Consider the following 25,271-nt stretch of genomic DNA (forward strand, 5'->3'; position numbering starts at 1 on the left):
TGTCCGACAGATCAGAAACACTCTCCATGAGTCAGGTGTGAATTTGTCAATGACCACTGTTCGCAGAGGACTTCATGGACAGAAATACAGTGGCCTCACTGCAAGATGAAACCACCGGTTAGCCGCAAAAATAGGACGGCCAGGTTACAGTTTGCCAAGAAGTACTTAAAAGAGCAACCACAGTTCTGGAAAAAGGTCTTGTGGACAGATGAGACAAAGATTAACATATCAGAGTGATGGCAAGAGCTAGGTATGGAGGAGAGAAGGAACTGTCCAAGATCCAAAGTATACCACCTCATCTGTGAAACACGGTGGTGGGGGTGTTATGGCCTGAGCATGTATGGCTGCTGAAGGTACTGGCTCACTTATCTTCATTGATGATACAACTGCTGATGGTAGCAGCATAATGAATTCTGAAGTGTATAGATATATCCTATCTGCTCAAGTTTAAGGCCAAAAAGCCAGTCTTGGCCCAGTCCTTACGTGGAATTCAGAGGAGCAGTAATCAAACAGATGCAGGGAGAAGAGATTATTGGCTGAAACCCGTGGGAAAGAAGGTGTCAGAGGGGAAAAAAAAGTTTTAAACTGAGGAATTTGATTTATAAATTAGCAGATTAGGTAATTTATCAGCGAATATAAGCAAGGCTGCTTCAGGGGAGCCGCAGTGGGGGAGCGGCTTTGTGAGGGAAGTGCCTTGTGAGAAAAGTATGAGTCTTTGGCTCAAGAGTCTTCGACGAGGAGGCCGAGGAGAGGAGACTACGCATAAAGCTGGAGAGAACAGGGTGAACACATGACGGGTAAGATGAGGCAGTGTGATGCTTTCAGGATGTGGGAGGCCAGGGACACGAATGGAGCCTCTGGCTGCTACAACGGTGGCAGGTGTGTCCAGGTTCAGCTCCTGAAGGACCGTGTTGGGGCACTGGAGAAGCAACTGGATGACCTCAGGGCCATCCGGGAAAACGAGAGTTTCCTGGACAGGACCTACAGTGAGGTTGTTACGCCAAGGATATGGGAAGAATGAAGGTGTGTGACTGAGAGAAAGTGGAGTGCAGGAGACCCAGGTGGCTGTGCCTAATGAAAACAAGTACGCCCTCTTGGGAACTGTCGGGGGAGATGACGCTTCCAGTCCAAGCGGCGGACAAGTCGGTGGCCCCAATCCTAGAGATGGGACTCGACCAGCGAGACCGACGTCGGGCAGAGCCATATTGGTGGGTGACTCCATTGTCCGAGGAGCGGACTGGAGATTCTGTGGCGGCAGGCAAGACGCGAGGATGGTCTGTTGCCTCCCTGGTGCCAGGGTTCAAGATGTCACAAACCAAATTCAAAACATCCTCGAGAGGGAAGGTCAAAAAGACAGACAGGTGGACAGAGGGGGGCCAGGTAGCTCTATAGGTTTATATAGGGGGGCCAGGTAGCTCTATAAGTGTATATCTACACTTCAGAATTAAATTCAGTCCCTTGCAAGGGGTGACATTGAAACAGGAGTTGTTACAATACAATACAATACAATTCAATTTATTGTCATTTGGACCCCGTGAGGTCCAAACGAAATGCCGTTTCTGCAGCCATACATTACAACAAATAGACCCAAGACACAACATATTTTACATAAACATCCATCACATTGCTGTGATGGAAGGCCAAAAAAACTTCTCTCTCCACTGCACTCTCCCCCCCCATGTCAGAGTCAAAGTCAAAGCCCCCGGCGGGCGATGGCGAATTGTCCCGTGGCCATTAAACCACGCCGGGTAATGCAAGTTCGCGCACCGGGTCTTGGTGTTAGAGCCCCCGGTGCGCGCTCGCAGCCCGCCGCCATTCCAAGCCGCGCGGGGCGGTGCTGTAAGGCCGTATTGTGGAGTCAGTATGGATAGAACTAAGGAATTGTAAGGGTAAAAAGACCCTAAGGGGACTTATCGGCAGGCCCCCAAACAGTAGCCTGGATATAGGGTGCAGGTTGAATCAGGAGTTAAAATTGGCATGCAGTAAAGGTAATGCTACGGTTGTTATTGGAGATTTCAACATGTAGGTAGACTGGGAAAATCAGGTTGGTACTGGACCCTAGAAAAGGAGTTTGTGGAGGGTCTCCATGATGGATTCTTAGAGCAGTTTGTATTGGAGCCTACCAGGGAGAAGGCAATTCTGGATTTAGTGTTATGTAATGAACCGGATTTGATAAAGGAACTTGAGGTTAAGGAGCCATTAGGAGGTAGTGACCATTATATGGTCACGGTTAATCTACAATAGGAGAGGGAGAAGGGTAAATCGGAGGTGTCAGTGTTACAGTTGAATAAAGGGGACTATGGATCCATGAGGGAGGAGTTGACTGGAAATATATCCTAACAGGGAAGACAGTGGAACAACAATGACAGGTATTTCTGGGAATAATACAGAAGGTGCAGGATCAGTTCATTCCAAAGAGGAAGAAAGATTCCAAGGGGAATAAGGGGCGACCATGGTTGACAAGGGACATCAGGGACAGTATAAAAATAAAAGAGAAGAATTACAACATAGCAAAGGAGCAGGAAGCAAGAGGATTGGGTAATGTTTAAAGAGCAACAGAAGATAACTAAAAAGGCAATATGGGGAGAAAAGATGAGGTACGAAGGTAAGCTAGCCAAGAATATAAAGGAGGATAGTAAAAGCTTTAGGTATGTGAAGAGGAAAAAATTAGTTAAGATCGAAGTTGGACCCTGGAAGACTGAAAAGGGTGAATTTATTATGGGGAACAAGGAAATGGCAGATCAGTTGAACAGGTACGTTGGACCCGTCTTCACTAAGGTGGACACAAACAATCTCCCTGATGTACTAGTGGCCAGAGGATCTGGGGTGACGGAGGAACTGAAGGAAATCCACATTAGGCAGGAAATAGTGTTGGGTAGACTGATGGGACTGAAGGCTGATAAATCCCCAGGGCCTGATGGTCTGCATCCCAGGATACTTAAGGAAGTGGCTCTAGAAATCGTGGATGCATTGGTGTTCATTTTCCAATGTTGCATAGATTCAGGATCAGTTCCTATGAATTGGAGGGTAGCTAATGTTATCCCACTTTTTAAGAAAGGCAGGGAATTATAGACCAGTTAGCCTGACATCAGTGGTGGGGAAGTTGCTGGAGTCAATTATAAATGATGAAATGGCAGCACATCTAGATAGCAGTAACAGGATAGGTCCGAATCAGCATGGATTTACGAAGGGGAAATCATGCTCGACTAATCTTCTGGAATTTTTTGAGGATGTAACTAGGAAAATGGTCAAGGGAGAACCAGTGGATGTAGTGTACCTGGATTTCAGAAAGCAATTTGATAAGGTCCCACATAGGAGATCAGTGGGCAAAATTAGGGCACATGGTATTGAGGGTAGAGTGCTGACATGGACAGAGAAGTGGTTGGCATACAGGAAACAAAGTAGGGATTAACGGGTCCCTTTTAGAATGGCAGGCAGTAACTAGAGGTGTACTGCAAAGCTCGGTGATGGGACCGCAGCTATTTACAATATACATCAATAATTTAGATTAAAAGATTCAAAGTAACATTAGAAAATGTGCAGATGACACAAAGCTGGGTGGAGTGTGAACTGTGAGGAGGATGCTATGAGAATGCAAGGTGACTAGGACAAGTTGGGCGAGTAGGCAGATGCAGTTTGATGTGGATAAATGTGAGGTTATCCACTTTGGTAGCAAAAACAGGAAGGCATATTATTGTCTAAATGGTGTCAAGTTGGGAAAAGGGGAAGTACAACGGGATCTAGGGGGTCCTTGTTCATTAGTCAATGAAAGTAAGCATGCAGGTACAGCAGGCAGTGAAGAAAGCGAATGGCATGTTGGCCTTCATAACAAGAGGAATTGAGTATAGGAGCAAAGAGGTCCTTCTGCAGTTGTATAGGGCCCTAGTGAGCCCACAGCAGGTGCATTGTGTGCAGTTTTGGTCCCCTAATTTAAGGAAGGACATTCTTGCTATTGAGGGATTGCAGCGTATTTTTTAAAAGGTTAATTCCCAGGATGGCGGGATTGTCATATGTTGTGAGAATGGAGTGGCTGGACTTGTATACTCTGGAGTTTAGAAGGATGAGAGGGGATCTTATTGAAACATATGATCATTAAGGGTTTGGACACGCTAGAGGCAGGATACATGTTCCCGATGTTGGGGGAGTCTAGAACCAGGGGCCAGTTTTAGAATAAGGGTAAGCCATTTAGAACTGAGATGAGGAAACACTTTTTCACACAGTTGTGAGTCTGTGGAATTCTCTGCCTCAGAGGGCGGTGGAGGCTGGTTCTCTGGATTCTTTCAAGAGAGAGTTACATAGGGCTCTTAAAGATAGCGGAGTCAGGGGATATGGGGAGAAGGCAGGAACGGGGTACTGATTGGGGATGATCAGCCTTAATCACATTAAATGGTGGTGCTGGCTGAAAGGGCCGAATGGCCTACTCCTGCACCTATTGTCAAAATGCCTCAAAACTCATTGGCCAGCGGTTCATTCTACAGCCAGACAATGATCCCAAACATACTGCGAAAGCAACGAAGGAGTTTTTCCAAAGGTAAAAAATTGTCCATTCTTGAGTGACCAAGTCGATCACCCGATCTGAACCCAATTGAGCATGCCTTCTATACGCTGAAGAGAAAGCTGAAGGGGACTAGCCCCCAAAACAAGCATAAGCTATATATGGCTACAATACAGGCCTGGTAGAGCATCACCAGAGAAGACGCCCAGCAACTGGTGATGTCCATGAATCGCAGACTTCAAGCTGTCATTGCATGCAAAGGATGTGCAACAAAATACTAAACATGACTACTTTCATTTACATGACATTGCTGTGTCCCAAACATTATGAAATGTGGAGACTATTATGAACACTTCTGTAATTTCTATATGGTGAAACAAAAATGTATAAAAATAGCCATTATTAAAATCTGACAACGTGCACTTTAACCCCATGTGATTTTTTTCTATTACAAATCTCAAATTGTGGAGTACAGAGGCAAATAAATAAATGATGGGTCTTTGTCCCAAACATTATGGAGGGCACTGTATATTGTACAGGTTGCTGTAATCAAGTTGAATAGCATTTGTCAACATTATTTAAATAGCAGAAGACTCACCTCATGGTGTATTCGCTGATAAACCTTTTGCTCATTGTCTAATACTATGAAAGATTCAGAGGGTGTTGAATCACCATTGAAAATGAAGCTTAAATCTCCACGTTGACATTTCATATCAGTAAAGTCTATTAGGGTTGTGTCAAGCCTGAAAATGCATGTAAAATCATAACAATTAACTACACATTGATGCAAGCTGAGCAAACCATTCAGTTGCACTGAAAGGCTTTAAAGCAGTTTTCTCGGGGACCATAGGGAAGAGAAATAAATGCAGGTCTGTTGAGGTTATCCAAAACATAAATATTTTAAAAATTCATGAAAAACATTGCATCCACAAGTGCACAAGTTTTATAGGATACCTATGCAATTTTAATTAAGAAATTTGGGTTAAAAACAAACATACCTGATGTTTATTCCCTGTTTGTAAATCTTACAAGCATCTGAAGGCAGAATTCTGGAAAGTAAAGGCACTGTAATAGAGAAACAATAGGAAGGGAACAATGAATCTAGCAGTGGCTATATATTTAATAATTCTCTAGCAATTGAAGAACACATTATGGGTTTCAATCAAGCAACCTTAACTCACTGGAAACCAAGTTCAATAACAAAGATAGCACATGAAACATTAGTAGAAAATTAACTTTAACAAAATGTTTACCAATAACTAAATCAATGTGATTGATAACTAATGGGGGCTTTGGGTATCTAAGCATTTAAATACAAAGCTGTGTTGACATTAAACAAACAAAGAGTCATTGAATATAAAGGACCACCACTGAGCTTGTGGCTTGTGGACAGACAAGTTGTAAATGGAAGGTACACAAAAAAGCTGGAGAAACTCAGCGGGTGCAGCAGCATCTATGGAGCGAAGGAAATAGGCAACGTCTTCAGACTGATGGGGGGTGGGGGGGGCGAGGAGAAGAAAGGAAAAAGGAGCACGAGCCCGAAGGCTGGGGGATGGGAGGAGACAGCAGGAGGGCTGAGGAAGGGGAGGAGACAGCAAGGGCTAACAAAATTGGGAGAATTCAATGTTCATGCCCCCAGGATGCAGACTCCCCAAGGTGCGGTTCCTCCAATTTCCGGTGTTGCTCACTCTGGCCATGGAGGAGACCCAGGACAGAGAGATCGGATACGGAGTGGGAGGGGGAGTTGAAGTGCTGAGCCACCGGGAGGTCAGGTTGGTTATTGCGGACCAAGCGGAGGTGTTAGGCGAAACGATCGCCCAACCTCCGCTTGGTCTCACCGATATAGATCTGTTGACATCTAGAGCAGCGGATGCAATAGATGAGGTTGGAGGAGATGCAGGTAAACCTCTGTTACACCTGGAACGACTGCTTGGGTCCTTGAATGGAGTCGAGGGGGGAGGTAAAGGGACAAGTGTTGCATCTCTTGCGGTTGCAAGGGAAAGTGCCCGGGGAGGTGGTGGTACGGGAGGGAAGGGAAGAATTGACAAGGGAGTTATGGAGGGAGCGGTCTTTGCGGAGTCATTGAAAGTAGGCATGCAGGTGCAGCAGGCAGTGAAGAAAGCGAATGGTATGTTAGCATTCATAGCAAAAGGATTTGAGTATAGGAGCAGGGAGGTTCTACTGCAGTTGTACATGGTATTGGTGAGACCACATCTGGATTATTGTGTACAGTTTTGGTCTCCAAATCTGAGGAAAGACATTCTTGCCATAGAGGGAGTACAGAAAAGGTTCATCTGACTGATTCCTGGGATGTCAGGACTTTCATATGATGAAAGACTGGATAGACTCGGCTTGTACTCGCTAGAATTTAGAAGATTGAAGGGCACTCTTATAGAAACTTACAAAATTCTTAAGGGGTTGGACAGGCTAGATGCAGGAAGATTGTTCCCGATGTTGGGGAAGTCCAGGACAAGGGGTCACAGTTTAAGGATAAAGGGGAAATCCTTTAGGACCGAGATGAGAAAAACATTTTTCACAGAGAGTAGTAAATCTCTGGAACTCTCTGCCACAGAAGGTAGTTGAGGCCAGTTCATTGGCTATATTTAAGAGGGAGTTAGATGTGGCCCTTGTGGCTAAAGGGATCAGGGGGTATGGAGAGAAGGCAGGTACAGGATACCGAGTTGGATGATCAGCCATGATCATATTGAATGGCGGTGCAGGCTCGGAGGGCCGAATGGCCTACTCCTGCACCTATTTTCTATGTTTCTATGTATATATCATGTCTTGATTGGTGAATACGTTTAGTTTGTGACAGAAATTCCGACTGGTAACTACACACTTCGTCCGAGCACATTATTGCACTCGTCATGACCACCTAAACTGTCATTTGGCAACCTAAAAAGCTGCCTAGGTTGCCCATCTGGCAACAGGGGGAAAAAGTTATGTGAGAGCCTTGACTATCTTCCAAAATAATGGGGGGGGAGGGATGGGAAAATTAGGGGAAAGCTGAAACAAGTTCAGCAAATGCTGAAATGCCAAACAGATCAAGCAGAATAAATCTGATTAATACTCGCAACACAAGAGACTACTGATATTGGAATCTTGAACAAGAACAAAGTACCAGAGTAATTCAGCAGGCCAGGCAACATTTTGGAAGGACATGGGATATGTTCTGAAGGGCCTGACCCCAAATATCATGTCTATGACCTTTTGATTTTTGATGAGCAAAATTTTGTTTTTTTTCCTTCATAGGCACGACCTGATTTCAAGTCTCAGCAACATGTCCCTTTCTCTCTAATTCCTGTCATAATGTCTATTTTTATAAAGCCCCAAATCCTCCATTTGTTTTAATATTTCCTCAAACCATCCTGCCACTTTCAACAAATTGCGCTCATATACCCCAGGTTCCTTATATCCATTTTGGAAATGAAAAATTGAGACATTTTATTTTGCCTTTCATAATTTGAATAATAGTATTTATAATTATTAAAATAAATATATTCCACATAATAATTCCAAACTAGCTGGAAGGATGTCTAATATTATAATTTTTAAAGTCTGAAATAAGAGGATAATTGGAGAATAAAGAACCAAAGGACAAAGGTTTAAGATGAGTGGGGAACGATTTAATAGGAACCCAAGAGCCAACTTTTTCCGCACAGAGAGTGATAAGTATATGAAACAAAGTATATAGTTACTACGAAGTATATAAATACTATATATAGTATCAAACGAGAACATAGTTGAGGCAGGTATTATAACAATATTTAAAATACATTTGCACAGGTAAATATATAGGAATGGTTTAGGGGTGGGATTTGGGCCAAATGTGGGCAGGTGGGACTAGTTTATATGGGGCATCTTGGTTGGCATGGGCAAGTTGGGTCGAAGATCCCATTTCTGTGCTTTATGAATCTGTGACTGAGGATAATGTTTAGCGTTATACACAATGAAAAAAATACATTTCACTTACCCCAACTTTGAAAATCCCAGTGAAGCTCTAAATAAAAATCTCCCAGCTAAAGAAAAATTAAACAAAGTTATCTCCTAAATAACAAACTAATTTATTAGCCTTTTCATTTGTGAACAGAGCCATTTTACAATGACAGGTAGTCTTATGTCAATTTACTATTATATCTTTTGAGCTGTAACATTCAATACTTTCATTCAATAATTTTCAAATTTACAGCTTTGGTTTCCTCTGGTTAGCTTATAACTATGTCAGTCCAGACAAGAACTTGCTTGCTTCAATAAATGTCCTTGCTCAATGTGAGGGATGGAATTAATAGGCATCAAGTCACCTTGGGTTAGTGGTTGACAAAATCACTTATGGGAAATAACTCCTTTAATCTTTCTCAATGATATTTTTAAAATCAGACTTAAGAGATTCAGGAATCTAGCATTTCTATAGTTTAAAATCACTAATGGTGAAATGTTTAAGGTTTAATGTCATTTAGTTAAAAATAGCTTATTTAAAACTAACTTAAAAGGACAGTTTTATAATCTGTAACCATTTACACCAATGTTTGAAATCTGTTTAGAGATTATTAAAAAATGGTAAATTAAAACAAAATAAGGTATCTCAATTTATAGCCAGTTCTGGTAAAGAAAATAGCCTCAATGTTTCCATTGTACCTTCTGCCTGATGGAAAGCTTTGAAAGTGTCTTTTAACATCCTTCTTTTCTATTCTAGTAAATTAGCTAAGTAGGACCTGAAGATGGATTCGGTATTGTTGCTGAATTTATGGTAACAAGAATACAACAATATGGATCCATTATATACTGTACACTCCTTTTGAAAGGGCAACTTAGTTATTCATGCCAACCAAGAGTTATTATTTAAAAATAATTGTGGTGACTTACAATGTTACATTGTTCACAGAACAAATTTTCACTATACATTTCGGACACATTTTTCTCTGATATAGCTGAAAGCTGTTTACAAAGCCAGTTTTAAGTTAGATACAAGAATGGATGTAGGGACCAAAATTCCAAACAGCTCTGGAACTCTAATATCATAATTTGACATAATATAGAAATAAATGTACAAGATGAAAAACATGCAGGTCACAAATTTTGAGTGTTTATTACCTCAGGGCACTTACTATTTTCCCTAGTCAACACCTAATAGTTCTCTGAATCACATAACATAATCCATAAATCATGACATACAAATGAACTTTTGGGAGAACACAGGAAAAAGCTAGAGAAACAGTGTCAACTTGTGGGGAACTATCATTTGCCTATAATACAGCAAACTGAGCTCAGAAATCTGAAAAATAACCTCCAAATCAACTATTAAACTTCCATTTAATCTCATGGGGTTTTAACCGCATTTCAAGTCATTGATATTTATAAAATGTTGTACTGAATGAAGTAACCATCCACCAATTCAATTAATTATTATTTAACTCTTAACTTATAACCAGAGCAGTTAGTATAATCCTTTGTATTTAAATTATTTTTAATTTAAACAAGTTTCAAAATTTCAAACATACCTCTTTCAGAGCGTTCAGTAATTGAGGTCGTTTTTCCTGTACATTTTCTCTCGACTGTTGCTTAAGTTTACGCAACAGAGCTGTAACTAAACACAATCCATTAAAAAAAATTACAATAGCACCTTGATTGCTCAAGATTAAATGTTTCAGTGGCTTTCAGATTTCACTCCTACTGTAATGTTTAATTATAAATCAGATATGCAAACATTTTAACTTACATCCTGTAATGCTTCCATGTAAATTGTCATATTCCTTTACATCCCCAGAGATACCTATTATAACATTTCAAAGGGGCAACCCTTTGGTCAGTCACGGTGGCGCAGCAGTAGAGTTGCTACCCTACAGCGAGTGTAGCGCCAGAGACCCGGGTTCGATCCTGACTATGGGTGTTGTCTGTACAAATTTTGTATGTTCTCCCCGTGACCTGTGTGTGTTTTCTCCAAGATCTTCGGTTTCCTCCCACACTCCAAAGATGTACAGATTTGTAGATTAATTAGCTTGGTAAATGTAAAAATTGTCCCTAGTGGGTGTAGAATAGTGTTAATGTGCGGGGATCGCTGGTCGGCGCGGACCCAGTGCGTCGAAGGGCCTGTTTCCTCGCTGTATCTCTAAACTAACAAAACAAAACTATTTAAGTCAGTTTGAGCAAACTTTCCAATAGTTTAAACTGTGATTACCTATCCCCATTGGCCTACAATTGTTTACAAAGATGATCCCTACATACCTCAACACTGTGCCATCAGATACAAATTCCTTAGTTTATTAGTTCAATACAGGGCAATTTAGCTCCAGCATTCTTTTGCAAGCCATGCATTAGCCAATTTAAGACAGCAACAAACTTACGTCAAGAGCCAACTTGTTAAAAGTAACAGTCTAGTATTTAGGGATGACACAATCAGATTTGCCAACAGCTAAACTCAACATTATTCAGAGGCAGCAAGCATCCAACAAAAAATAATTGTTAACTGGTGAAATCTAAGGCATTATAGGCAAGTGAGACTCACATCAATGGTAGGGAAGCTATTGGAGAAGATTCTGGGATAGGATTTATGTTAATTCGAAAGAAAATTAGGGACAGTCAGCATGGCTTTGTACACAGCAGGTTGTGTCTCAGGTAGTAAGGCATTGGTAAAGTCCCATATGGTAGGCTGATCCAGAAGATTAAGATGTGATTAACATTGACTTGGTCCTATAGATTCAGAGCTAGTTTACTGATAGAAGACAGAGGTTTTGTGGTGCAAGGACACTATTCAGGCTGGATGTTTGTGACCAGTGGAGTTCCACTGGGATCTGAGCAAATTTAGGAGCATTGATGTACAGAAAGTTCTTGGGGTCCAAGTCAATAACGCCATGAAAGTGGCAGCACAAGTAGATACTGGTAAAGTAGGCATATGGCATGCTTGCTTTCATGGCACTGAGTACGAGAGTCATGATGCATGTTTAAAAGGACTTTGGTTTGGCCGCACTTGGGAGTATTGCATGCAGTTCTGGTTGTCTCAATACAGGAAGGAGGTGGAGGCTTTGGAAAGGGTGCAGAGGATTACAAGAATGCTAAAACAAGGAATTGCAGATGCTGGCTTTCAAAAACAGACAGCGCTGGAGCACCTCAGCCGGTCAGGACCACCTTTGGAAAACATAGATAGGTGAAATTTCAGGTCGGGACCCTTTTGGGAATGGTCCAGATCCAAAACATTAACTATCCATGTCCTCGGGGGCCACTGCCTGACCCCTGACTTACTCCAGCACTGTATTCTTTAGTTAAAATCAGAATGCTGCTTGGATTAGATGGTATTAGCCACAAAAAGAGGTTGGACAGACTGGAATGGTTTTCTCTGGAATAGAGTTTGAGAGGGCAACCTGATAAGTACATAAAATTATGAGGGGAAATTGACAGGGTAGACGGTCAGAACCATGGCAGAGAGGAAACAGAGCAGGGATTAACAGGTCCTTTCAGAATGGCAGGAAGTGACTAGTGGGGTACCGCAAGGCTCGGTGCTGGGACCGCAACTATTTACAATATATATTAATGATTTAGATGAAAGGATTAAAAGTAACATTAGCAAATTTGCAGATGACGCAAAGTTGGGTGGCAGTGTGAACTGTGAGGAGGATGATATGAGGATGCAGGGTGATTTTGAAGGTTGGGTGAGTTGCAGTTTAATGTGGATAAATGTGAGGTTATCCACTTTGGTGGCAAGAACAAAGCAGAATATTATATGAATGGTGTTAGATAAGGAAAAGGGGAGGATCAATGAGACTTGGGTGTCCTTTTACATCAGTCACATGCAGCAGGCAGTAAAGAAAGCAAACGGCATGTTTGCCTTCATAACAAGAGGAGTTGCCTATATGAGCAAAGAGGTCCTTCTGCAGTTGTACTGAGCTCTAGTGAGACCACACCTGGAGTATTGTGTGCAGTTTTGGTCTCCAAATTTGAGGAAAGGTATTCTTGCTATTGAGGAAGTGCAGCGTAAGTTCACAAGGTTAATTCCCAGGATGGCGGGACTGCCATATGTTGATAGATTGGAGCGACTGGGCTTGTATACTCTGGAATTTAAAAGGATGAGAGGGAATCTTATTGAAACATAAGATTAATGGTTTGGACACACTAGAGGCAGGAAACATGTTCCCAATGTTGGGGAGTCCAGAACCAGCGGCCATAGTTTAAGAATAAGTGGTAAGCCATTTAGAACGGAGATGAGGAAAAACTTTTTCACACAGAGAGTTGTGAGTGTGCGGAATTCTCTGCCTCAGGGGGCGGTGGAGGCTGGTTCTCTGGATGCTTTCAAGAGAGTTAGATAGAGCTCTTAGGGATAGCAGAGTTAAGGGATATGGAGAGAAGGCAGGAACAGGGTACTGATTGTGGATGATCAGCCATGATCACATTGAATGGCAGTGCTGGCTCGAAGGGCCGAATGGCCTACTCCTGCACCTATTGTCTATTTTCCCCCAGGGTGGAAATGATAAGTACTAGATGACAGAACTTTAAAGGTGAGAGGACTAATTTTTTTGGTCATGTGCAGGACATGTTTTTTTTAAACTTAGGGTGTTGAGTCCCTTTAACACGCGGCAGGGAGTGGTGATGTGAGGCAGATTCGACAGTGCCATTCAAGAGACTGAGATAGGCACATGGATATGCAGGGAATGGAGGGATATGGATTACGTGCAGGCTGATAAATGTTGGTCTTGGCATCATGTTCAGCATAGACATTGTGGGCCGAAGGGCCTCTACCTGTGTTGTTCTATGTTATAAGGGCAGTAATAGACAAAAAGATTAAGATTCCTTTTGTGCCAGACCAAATTACACAGTGCTGTATGATTTTATTGTAGAATGGATTGTAAATCAAGTTATGCAGGTCAAGGTTTATAAAGTGCTAATTACATTGTGACTAGCATGGCCACAATGCTGTGGGGATTGTATATCAAGCATTATGGTTGTTTTCTGTAGATCAATATAGACAATTTAACAGCTAGCAACCTTATTGAACACCAGGTTATCCATCCTTTGAACATACAGGGAGAAAATAAGCAGGGTAGAATGGGAGTGAGAAGTACAAATGTATTCTGTAGCACTCCAGACTTGAATAAATGAAACAAAAACCATACTCATTTGTCGGTCTCCATAGCTGATGGCTTCTGCCAGCGGACTCCATCCCTGAGCATTTTTCACCTTTACCAGCGCATTGTGAGCTAGAAGTAAATGGGCGCACTCTGTAAATGGAAATAAAAACAAGTTATGACACAAGTCAAGCAACAATGATGCATCTCCAATTTCACTTGAATGGCAAGCATTTACTGTCTGTATTCATTACTTTCAATTATACAAAATGAATTCCCAAAATCCATTTGCATTATTTCAGCTTAAGATAAATGGTTCAAGATTATCTACCAATGTTTAAGTATCAGCAAGTGTTTAATATGTAGAAAACGCAAAAAAGGAAATTTAAGTCTAATCTTCTTCTTATCGAGTCCACACACAAGATTAGAAGTTGTTCAGCCAGAGCTGAACACACTTCTCGGCATCTGCATACAATGGTGTCTGTCTTGTGCTTCTTGGTGGAAAGATTGGTGGAAACAGGGCCGCGAACGTGAACGCTCTTTCCTTGACCCCGAAGTCTAAAAATGTTTTCTTGGTACAACAAAACTCTCCACCACCAATCAACTCCCAAAATAAATCGTTTAATTAATTAACAAGCAAATTGAGAAATGCAATGAAAAAAAGTCAATCCATCACAAGCAGTTGGGAAATGGCTCAGTTCAAATCGTCAAGTTAAATCTCAGTTAGGATGAAACATGCAGGGTACATTTGGTTTCTGTGCACCCGAGTCAGCAAATCAATCATGACTTCTACTCCTATATGAACTGCTCAAGGCACCAATATTTCAGAGTTGAATGATTAGGCATAACTGGATCAATTTTTTGTTGCCCTGTTGGTGAAGCTGACACCTTTTGCCATCATACTATGTAATTGATGATTCGAGAATTTCCACCAATAGATTAAAAATTAAGCTTTAATGTGCGAGTAGTGAATCTATATTTAAAATGGCATACTAGGCCATAAATCACACCCATATAAACACTCAAGCTCTTAAAAAAAGACATGGATTGTAATTCATTAAAATTCTGAAAAAAAGTATCTTTAAATGTTTGTACTAGTCCACCACCGATTTTCCAGAACCCTTGGTTCCAGAGCCTTTCTGGATTATCCGTTTTGTTGGACCAGAGGTCATGGTCTCCAAGAGGCATTCAATGGTACTGGAACTAGGCCACCGATGAGCCAATCTGTTGGAGTCAATCTTTTTGTTTTGATTGTTGAGGATGCCATCATGAAACAGGCGTCGAATGTAGACAAGTGATAGCATAATCAGCATAATCAGGCCATTTGGCCCATCAAGTCTACTCTGCTACATGGCTGATCTATCTTTCCCTCTAAACCCCATTCTCATACCTTCTCTCCATAACCATTCACTAACCAAGAATCTGTCAATCTCCTCCTTAAAAATACCCAATGACTTGGCCTCCACAGCCATCTGTGGCAATAAATTCCACAGAATGTGCCGGGACATGAAACACTGAAAATCTAGTATATAAAAAGAGAAACAGTCAATGTTTTGAGTCTGCACAATGTGGGCCATTTTCTGTTTCAGATGCTGCCTGAAAAAAGTTGAGCTTTAACAAAATTTTCTGTTTTAAAAAAAATAATTAAGTTTGTCGCAAATAACACATTGACAATATCTTCCCCTCACAGATGTTGCACTAATGCCGGGTTCCTCCAGTTTCTTTTGATCCAGATTCCAGCATTGGAGTCTCTCAAGAGTGCATATCGACTATTCCTATATTTGTAGTTATTACATTTTCATGATTATTTCAAGTAAAGACTTCACACTACATACTCTTAACAGAGGAAAACAATACTTTTGAGTTCTGAACTAACTGATTTCACTGGGAAGGAGGCACTTCCCATTAAATGGGAAGCTTTAGAAACAACCAGTTTTTGAGCCTTCTAGCATGTCCAATCATGAAAATATCCCAGAAACCGTTTGCAACAAGTCCATGAATTGGAAATTAATGAAAACTGGTGCAGCTTTTAGATATGCATTCATTACATTTATAAATACAAAATAAGCACCATTTACAAGAAATCAATATGTGCAAAAGAAATGAATTAATCTGATTTTTGTTTAGTTGGTAAACCGGCATAAAGAGCTGACAGTTGAATCTTGTTCAGCGTTGTTGCCAACAATGCGTCCTCCTGACCTATTCGACACTTAAGAGTCTTCTGTAAATTAACTTTGTACTTTCAATTGGTTAATAATAATAATAATAATTTGTTTATAGGGACAGTGCATATTAATGAACATTTGCATGTAAATATGCGAGATTGTAGCCAATCAGTAGCTAATTTCCGTCTCTAGGTTGATTGCAAGATACAGCATGGAAACAGGCTGTTAGGCCCACTGAGTCCACACTGTTCTCCAGAGATGCTGCCTGACCCACTAAGTTACTCTACCACTTTGTTTTTGTTTTTTGAGTACTTGCAAATTTTGAAACATTAATCCATCAGACAAAATTTACCAGCAATAGGAAAATATACATTTACAAATCCAAGCCAGCACCTGAAATTATTTGATAAAGTAAAAGAGGGTTGATAAAGGAAATACAATTGCAGTTTCAAAATATTTGACTAAGACAGAGAGATGTTCAAAAACAAAATGAAGACCCTAGCAATTAAAGGACTGTAAATGTGAAAATATAATTATTTGGATAACTGATTTAAACACTTATGGTCCTTAAATAATTTATTCTTCTCAGAATGGAAGGAAGTGCCCAAATATCTTCAGATTTGGTTAGCGTTCTTTTAGACTAAAATTTTAAGAACATCGATGTACAGATGAATTCACTGAGGAATCTTGGGGAAAAACTCAGGCCTACTGGTCTGCATAACAATTAAGCACCAATTTACACAAATGTCATGTTTTAATTCTCCCTACATTTCCATTCCCAGACTCTACTACACGTGCACAATTTTATAATGGCCAATTTAGCTACCAACCTCAGAAACTACAATCTTAAATGGAGCAAGTGGAATACCAATTTTAATGAACTGCTAATTAACACCTGTAGAACGATCAAAGGTTAGCACTGTAAATGAAATCACATTTTTTTTTTACAATATAGGCATTAGCAATACAAGCATAGTTAAGTCATGTGAGACAATCCATTTGTGCCTAAATTGGTGTAGCATCAGTGATTTCTACTGAATGCAATACAGGAAGCAATTGAATCAGATAAATATTTTGAAAAAGCCAAACAAAGTGCTGGAGGAACTCAATGGGTCAGGCAGCCTCTGTGAATAGAATGGACAGTCGATGTTCCAAATCAGGACCCTTCTTCAGACCAATTGTAGTGGTGGGAGGGTGGGGGGGGGGGGGAAGAGAAAGCTGGAAAAGAAAGGGGAGACCAGGAAAGGCCTGGTATGTGATAGGTGAATACAAGGGGTTTTAATTGGCATTGCAAGACAAAAGGGTGTCAGATAAGAGAAGTGAAATGTATAGCCAGAGGAAGGGACATAGGTGGAAGGGGAAGGAGGGAACAAGGGATTCAGGTGGTAGATTTTACAAGAGCCTCAAATACTTTATCAACAACTAAATTCAAAGTTGATGACTGAGATGATCTTTAGAATTTTATGTCTAAAAGTTAATTAGGTGAAAGTAACCAACAAGAATTGCAGGTTAATCACAGTTACTGCAAAGATTATATGAAATGATGGTCAAGGTTTGTTTAAGCAAGTGCAATGAAAACATTTCTAATTTAATTTTAGAAACATTCTGCCAAATTCAATGTCTTAAGAGATTATATGACCACTGATATATCCAACAGCACTTCAAGCTCTATCATAATCCAATCTTCAGCTGAATGTTCTACAATATAAAATGTGCAACTTTTTAGCAAAGAGATGCTAAAACAAAAGTATTTACCTTTGTGCCCTAACATCACAGCAAGGTGTAATGGCGTGTTTCCTGAAAAGACAAGATGCAGACAAGAGACATGTGCATAATTTTTGTCAGCAACGTAATAGTTATTACTTTCTATAATTAACTAAATTAAATATATCCGATAATGACTGACCCATTTATTTTAGCTTCACTGTTACCTGAAATACAACTTTAGTGAAGCAGAATGAAATCATCGAAAACTTTTGCTCTTTGTAGAATGATGTTTTATAGGTGCAAACGCAGTCTATTGCAAAAAATAATTTTACAATGGCAATTGTAAAAGCATACAAAAACAAAAAGATTTGAAGTGGTAGGAACTGAATACTATCAAGCCAATGGCAACAACAAATATTGAATCAGTAAATTGGTATGACATTTAGGCTACACTAATCTGTGAAGCAAATAAAATGGACAATTTCGATAAGATCGTGCATGGAGCGGTCACTCTTGGATCCAGATGTTGAAGAGGACTTGGCAAGATCTACCGATAAAATTCTGTAAATGGTCAGCCAAACAAATCAACGTGTCCTGAATGGAGTATTGCTGTGATCACTGTTGGAATAGTACACATTCAGGCCATGCAGAGTATTTCATCATCTGCTTTAAAGACCATCTTCTTTGTCAATGGAATCAGGAAATGGGGTAATGAGTAGAAAATATATTAACTATGACTTGTTCTGCAGCCACAGTATTTGTGTGACAGGTTCAGTTAAGTTTGCAGTAAATGGCAACCCACAAGATTTCAACAGTGAAAGACTTGGTAATAGTAACATTGCAAAAGAAATGTCAGGGTATGGTAGGTAGGCAGGAAAAAAACTGTTATTTTAAATGATTAATGCAATCAAGAATGAAGGGCATTGGAATGAGTTTTTTTCCCAGTACAAGTTAAACACAGATTTTCTGGCAGCCTCAGTTTCAGAGCCTTTCTGGATTATCAGTTTTTCTGGACCAACAGAGGTCACGTGATAATGAAATTACAATACACCCCTGGCCCACGAATGACACCCTTCCTCAGGGTTCTCACTTAACTTTTTTTCTGTTTCCAGCCGGGCAACCTAGGCAGCTTTTTAGGTTGCCAAATGATAGTTTAGGTGGTCATTTAAGACTGCTTGCATGATAATGTGCTCGGACGAAGTGCGTAGTTACCAGTCGGAATTATGCTCAATGAAGCATTCACATATTATTTCTGCTTCAAATAAAGTCACAAACGAAACATATTCACCAATCAAGACATGATATATACCACAATGACATGCAGCAAAATTACAGTATCTCAACTCTTCTTACACATTGCAATGAATCAAATTTCTATTATTTCTTTCCACTTCCAAACAAAAATGTGGTTGGATTATTCAGCGTATGATCAACCTCGGTGAGACCAAGTGCAGGTTTGGCGATCGCTTCGCACAACACCTCCACTCAGTTCGCAATAACCAACCTGATCTCCTGGTGGCTCAGCACTTCAACGCCCCCTCCCATTTCCGAAACCGACCTTTCTGTCCTGGGCCACCTCCATGGCCCACAACAAATTGGAGGAACAGCACCTCATATTTCACTTGGGTAGTTTACACCCCAGCGGTATGAACATTGGCTTCTCCAATTTCAGGTAGTCCTTGCTTTCTCCCTCCTTCCCCTCCCATTCCCAGCTCTCCCTCAACCTACCGTCTCCGCCTCTTCCTTTCTTTTTCCAGCCCCATCTCCCCCTCCCCGACATCATTCTGAAGAAGGGTCTCGATCCGAAACGTCGCCTATTCCTACGCTCCATAGATGCTGCCTCACCCGCTGATTTTCTCTAGCTTTGTCTACGAACGGGATCCGACCAATGGCCACATCTTCCCATCTCCTCCCGTCAGCTTTCAGGGCTCTCACTTAACTTTTTTCCCTGTTGCCAGCCCAGGCAACCGTGACAGCTTTTTAGGTTGCCAAATGACAGTTTAGGTGGACATTTAGGGAGGGGGAGGGGGAGGGGGAGGGGGAGAGAGACCCCCCGCTCAGAGTTGGAACGATAGGTGTCCCGGGTGCTTGCCAAGCCAGGCAAAATGGCACGGCTTTTAGGTTGCCCGGCGGGACTTTAGGTCGCCATTGGCACCCGGGCAACCATTAATTTCGAGTCCTGTGTCTTTAAAGCACCATGGAATGCCAGTAACTTAAACAAAACAGGTATAAAATGTAAATGGAATGACCTGCCGGCTTGCACCGTCTCTTTGGCTGTTTAGAGCGCCTTCTTCTGACGCCACTCCCGACTCGCAAGTCGCACCAGCGAGTCCTTCACCCACCACAAGGACTAAAGTGTTGGTAATTCAGCGCGTCAGGATATCTAGAGAACACGGATAGGTGACCGGATCCTTCCTCAGACTGATTCAGTCGGCTGAGTTACTCCACCATTTTGTGTAATTTCGCTTTAAAACTGAGAGCCAATGCCGCTGGTCTGCACCAGCAAGCCCCTCTTCACTGGCTCACATGACTGTTGTTGTGGCTCATGTTGTTATCCCCTGGCAACAGCGCTTTCTTTGGGTCGCCGCCCCCTCCTCCCAACCCCTCCTTCTCTGCCCGGGGTCACCAAAATACTCCACCTTGGAAGCAACAGCAGGAGAAAGGGGAGGGAGTCCCATGGTTACTGAGCACATTCTGTCGGTGGGGGCACACTGATGAAAGCCGTCGCCAGAGGCTATGTGAGCCGCAACAACAGCCATGCGAACCGGTGAAGAAGGGCTCACTGATGCAGATCAGCGTCATAGGCTCCCAGTTTTAAAGTGAAATGACACAAACCGTTGGAGTAACAGCCAACTGAATCATTCGGCGGAAGGGTCCCAATGTCACCTATCCGTGTTCTCCAGAGATCCTGATGCACTGAATTACTCCAGCACTTTGGTCCTTATGGTGGGTGAGGAAAGGCTCGCTGGAGCTCCTTGTGAGTCAGGAGTGGCGTTGGAAGCTAGCTCTCTAAACGGCCGTGGAGACGATGCAAGCCGGCGGTCGGTCAGCAGGTCCGTCTGGTATATCAAACATCTATTATAAGGGGGTCATAAAAAGAGGGTTTATTGTATTGCCTTTGCAAAATAGTTAGGAGAGATGATTGAGAGTATAGTTAGTTATTTCACAACAGAGGGACATGACCGGAAAGAGCGCTCGCCACTCGCAAGCCATTTATGGCTGCTCAGAGAATTTCAACCGAGATCTCATAATTTTGACTGGATGGGTGGACCATCAGTTGCCAGATAATTGGTGTTCAACCTGTATTTCCTGTTTTTGTTGCAAATAATATTTGGACATACTGTATATGCGCACAAGCTATTATCCAAGGAAAATACAAGTAGCACTGAACACGGCAATCATCAGCACACGTCTGCTGATCTGAAAGAACTGTGGAAGGGTAAAATGCTGGATATCAATGATGCAGTTGACGATGAATGAGCCTAGTACACTTCTCCAATTATATAAATACCCCAGCACTGGTCTACAACAAGCATCTCAACTTCTCTCCTGAATTTAACCCTTTTGTTCTTAGTTTGACCAGAACAATATTGAGGTCAGCGGCAGAATGGTTCCAATACCAAAATAAGTCTGCGCAAGTGACTGCTGAGTAATTATCGCTCGATAGGAATGTTGACAATACCTTCCATTTCTTTACTAATGGAATTATAATAGACAGCTGACTATAATAGACAGTCCTGGTTTTAGGACACAAGACATCTCAGAGCAATGTTCCACTTTGCTGGTTGGAGGCTGATGTCGTGGGTGTACTGGATTTGCTTGGCTAGAGATGTATCTGGTTCTTGAGCACATCTTTGGCACTACTGCAGAATATTGTTGAAGGTCACAACCTTTTCTGTATTCAGTATGCTCTGCCTGTTCTTGATATCACATGGACTGACTCAGTTGGCTGAAGATTTGACTTCTGTGGCAATGACAAGGCCAAAATAGATCATCCATTGACTGAAGATAGTTGTACGTTTCACTTAATAGTTACGTATTGAGGAAAAGTATAGCGTGTCAATTCAAGTAAACCTTTAGCTGTATCATAAAGTCTTAAATATAGCCAACTATGTATTTGGAAGCGACAAATTGTGGTGGTGTGGTGCCATTAGATCTTAATTTTACTACAACATAAAATTTGTGTGCGTTTGAAAACTTGTCTCATCTTAGTTCTAATCCTTTTTGTTTCCTTATACTGCTTTTTTATGATTTGGCATTAGATATTATAAGCATAATTTCCTAATTACTCCTAAGGGATTTAATTCCTCCATCCATTCCACTTTTTTCCCTTCTGGAAATGGAGAACTTGCCCAACCTGACCTGTCGGGCAAGTCTTTCTTCTCTGTATTTTGCAACTTCTATAATCCATTATCTCATTCTTTAACTGTGCGTACTCACTCATTGACCAAATAACTTAATTAACAGCTCCACAATCACTCTGGTTTTGCTCTCCTCCATCCCACCCTCCCAGATTCTTAACAATCTTCTTCCCTGTACTGATAAAGGTACTTTGCTCCTCTTCTCACAGGTGCAGTATAACCTGCTGAGCATTTCAAGTATTTTTCTGTTTTATTTCATCTCATCAATCCAATTTGTTGCAAAATAAAAACAGAAAATACTTGATTAGTTGTTGATCAATGCTTGATTAGTTGTCCACTAAAGCTCCAGATCTCCCACTGTTGAAAGTGTGCTATTCTGAGTCAATTTTTCGCATGGTCAGGGTGAAAGCCCATAGAAGACTTGGTCAAGTATAATGAATGGTTAGTATTGTTCATCATCACACCCCACAAAAATCCAAGCCTTTGTTTGTGAAACTGTGCAAAGCTGGACAATAAACTTACTGTGTCAAGATCTTAGAAAAAGTCTTGCAGTAATTTACAGAAATTGGATGTGTGATGAAAGAGACCAAAGAAATTGAGGCTGTCTATTTGGAGGAAAAAGAGAGAATTACAGAGCAAGTTACTTAAGTATTCCAAAATTATGGAGTGTTTTGACAAAGTTAACATGAGAAGCCCTAGCACTAAATATCTGTAATGGCCAGCTGGTGATTAGTTTAATTTTGAGATGCAGTTTGGAAACAGGCCTTTCAGCCACCTCGTCCACTTACAGCATCCTACACACTAGGGTCAATTTACAGAAGCCAATTAACCTACAAACCTGTACTCTTTGGGATGCGAGAGGAAACTACAACACCCGGAGAAAACCCACATGGTCACTGAGAGAACGTACAAACTCCGTACAGATAACACCAAACCCGGGATCGAACCCGGGTCTCTAGTTCTGTAAGGTAGCAACTCTATCACTGCGCCACCCCTTACGTTAAAAACAATGGGATTAAAAGGTCAACATAATCTGTCATAGCATTTCCAGAATGTGCAAAAATTGAGGATAAACAGTACGATTATTTTCCCTTTCCCCTGACTAGGTCTGAAGGGTCGCAACCCAAAACGCCAATTATTCTTATCTCCAGTGATCCTGTCTGACCCACTACTCCAACTTTTTGTACCCATCTTCGCTTTAAACCAGCATCTGCAGTTCCTCCTACACAAATATTTTAAAACAAACCTATGCCAATTAATGAAATTCATTTTAAAATTCTCCAATTAGCTAATTAATTTAGTTAAGCAAAATTCAGACACCACTTAATTGATTCTCCAAACTACAGTTCTTATCCGAAAGTTTTCAGAATACAGATATTTGAGGCCTACTACTAAACAGATTCCAGTTCTTTCCCTTCAAGGATTACGCCTACTTTACAGACTTATCTTTATGCCGCTTTTGTATAAATGGCGAGAACAGCGTATACCAAATGTTAAAACCATGGAAGAATATTAAACAATTCAAATTTAAACAATTCAACAAATCAAACATAAAACATGCGTGCGCATACATTGAACTTTGATTAGTGAACACTACTTTGGGCAAAGAGATTCCCATTTTCCCAGAAGAGTTCATTAACGCCGTGTCAGAACTTACCGTGGAGATCTTTTTGAGCTATGTTGTGGGTCCTTATCGATGACGATAATTTACGAATATCGCCTTTAAAGACGCATTCATGGACTGGAAAATCAACGCCTCTGGCTGCTGCTGCCGCCGCCTCCGTGGTGGAAGCCGGGCTCTTGATCAGTTTGTGGTTCGCAAAGAGTTTAGCCCGGTTTTTAGTCCTAGTCGCTTCGTCGTCGTGCTCAGCTTCAGCCTCTTCTTTGAACAGCCTGTGATCCCTACGCACCGAGCGGCCGTTAGCAATCCTTTCCGCCTTCTCTCCTGTCATGACGACGAGAGAGATGGGAGAGGGCAGAGTGGCAGTACTGCTGCCGTGGACCTCGCACACACTCGGAGGTTGACGATAGCACTTCTAGCTGCTGTTGTTGCACCGCGACCGCCACACAACGACATGTAGAGCAATCAGATACGGGGCTCGGAGGCTGCGGTAACATAGGAATAAGACAGCGGCCTGAAGGGTGGGGAGAGGGCGGCACCAGAGAGAGCCCGGGGAAGGCAGCGAGCGCTGAGCGATGTTGAGGGGAGGGGCGGGAAGATTGAAAAAGCAACGCCAAACAACCACTGAAATATAATCACGGACGCATATAAAGCCAGAGGGCCGCTGATCAGCAGCGCCACCATCCAGTTCGTAAACTCTTCAACCTGCACTTCAGCCTAGGCCGCCATTTTTGTCCCCTCACTCCCCTCTCCCAATTATCGCGATGTTTTGAGCGGTCTCCACTTTTGTCGCGATCTTTCATGACTCCCGATTGTCGCGTTGCGCCGTCACCGTGGCAACGCGGGCAGCGACGCGGTTTCACCAGCGGGCCCTGGCGGCGTGTGGCGAGTGAGATGTTGCTGCAGAGATGCTGACACACAACAAGATAACTTTGAGGAAAACATGTGTAGGAAAGAACTGCAGATGCTGGTTTAAGTCGAAGGTAGACACAAAATGCTGGGGTAACTCAGCGGGACAGGCAGCATCTCTGGAGAGTAGGAATGGCTGACGTTTCGGGTCGAGACCCTTCTTCAGACTGATCAGCCAGATTTGAGGAAAACATGTTGGCTACAGTGTAAACTTTGATGCAAAATGAGCAACTCGGCTCCAAGTTCCAGGAAGATACAGGGGGACCGTTTGGATGAGATGTTAAAATGGAATAAGCTTTTTTTATGAAGGAATTTACAGTCGCCCACTTATTGTGGATGGTTCTATCAGTCTGGTGCCTGATCTTCCAGGTGAATCTGTGAGATGCACGGAGGCTCTTCAACTATGTCTGATGGCTCTTTTGTGTTGCAAATATACAAGTAGAAGGATGCACAGCACTTTAGAAGAAATTGTAAATATCAACTATATAGCATTGTTTAGTACAATAATATATTAAAGTCCTGCCACACTTAGTTTCACTTAAATACATTACCCTGTTTTCTCTAACCTACCATCGAGTATTTACATTAATGGAATTATACAATCAATGTATTCACATTAACGTAAATAGTATATTCAACTGATTGTAAATTTGCCAGATCGTTTAATCATGTCAATTACTGAATTATTCATTGCAAGTTGAACTTGATATCTTTAAGTTTCCACTCTAAGAACTCTTAAGTCAAGTGGATCACTTATGCAGATAGGCGTGAGATACATCTTGCCTCACCATCCTGTTTTGTGATTGCTGCTGCAACAGATGAACTTCAGAGCATTCTATTATGTGTTTTGGATCGCCATCATCTTAGTGTCATCTCTGTGCACTAAATAGTACAGAGACGTAACACAATGGTTAGTATGTCATTAATAGCTACAGTAAATGTAATGATATTGTATATAAT

At 41.6% G+C, this 25,271-nt stretch overlaps 1 protein-coding gene across 1 annotated transcript in view; it reads right to left on the reverse strand.

Moving 5' to 3' along the window:
- Positions 1 to 24,182, reverse strand: part of ankrd13c (ankyrin repeat domain 13C) — a 41,404-nt gene extending 17,222 nt beyond the window's left edge. The window contains exons 1-7 of the mRNA XM_033028489.1: positions 23,439 to 24,182; positions 17,469 to 17,510; positions 13,597 to 13,701; positions 9,994 to 10,079; positions 8,469 to 8,514; positions 5,494 to 5,560; positions 5,094 to 5,238 (exon numbers count right to left, since the gene is read on the reverse strand). Of these exons, the coding sequence (XP_032884380.1) occupies positions 5,094 to 5,238; positions 5,494 to 5,560; positions 8,469 to 8,514; positions 9,994 to 10,079; positions 13,597 to 13,701; positions 17,469 to 17,510; positions 23,439 to 23,733 (786 nt within the window). The 5' untranslated portion in view covers positions 23,734 to 24,182. The remainder of the gene's footprint in view (positions 1 to 5,093; positions 5,239 to 5,493; positions 5,561 to 8,468; positions 8,515 to 9,993; positions 10,080 to 13,596; positions 13,702 to 17,468; positions 17,511 to 23,438) is intronic.
- Between the last annotated feature and the right edge of the window lie 1,089 nt (positions 24,183 to 25,271).

The sequence above is a fragment of the Amblyraja radiata genome, chromosome 10 (assembly GCF_010909765.2).
Source record: "Amblyraja radiata isolate CabotCenter1 chromosome 10, sAmbRad1.1.pri, whole genome shotgun sequence".
NCBI classification, from domain to species: domain Eukaryota; kingdom Metazoa; phylum Chordata; class Chondrichthyes; order Rajiformes; family Rajidae; genus Amblyraja; species Amblyraja radiata.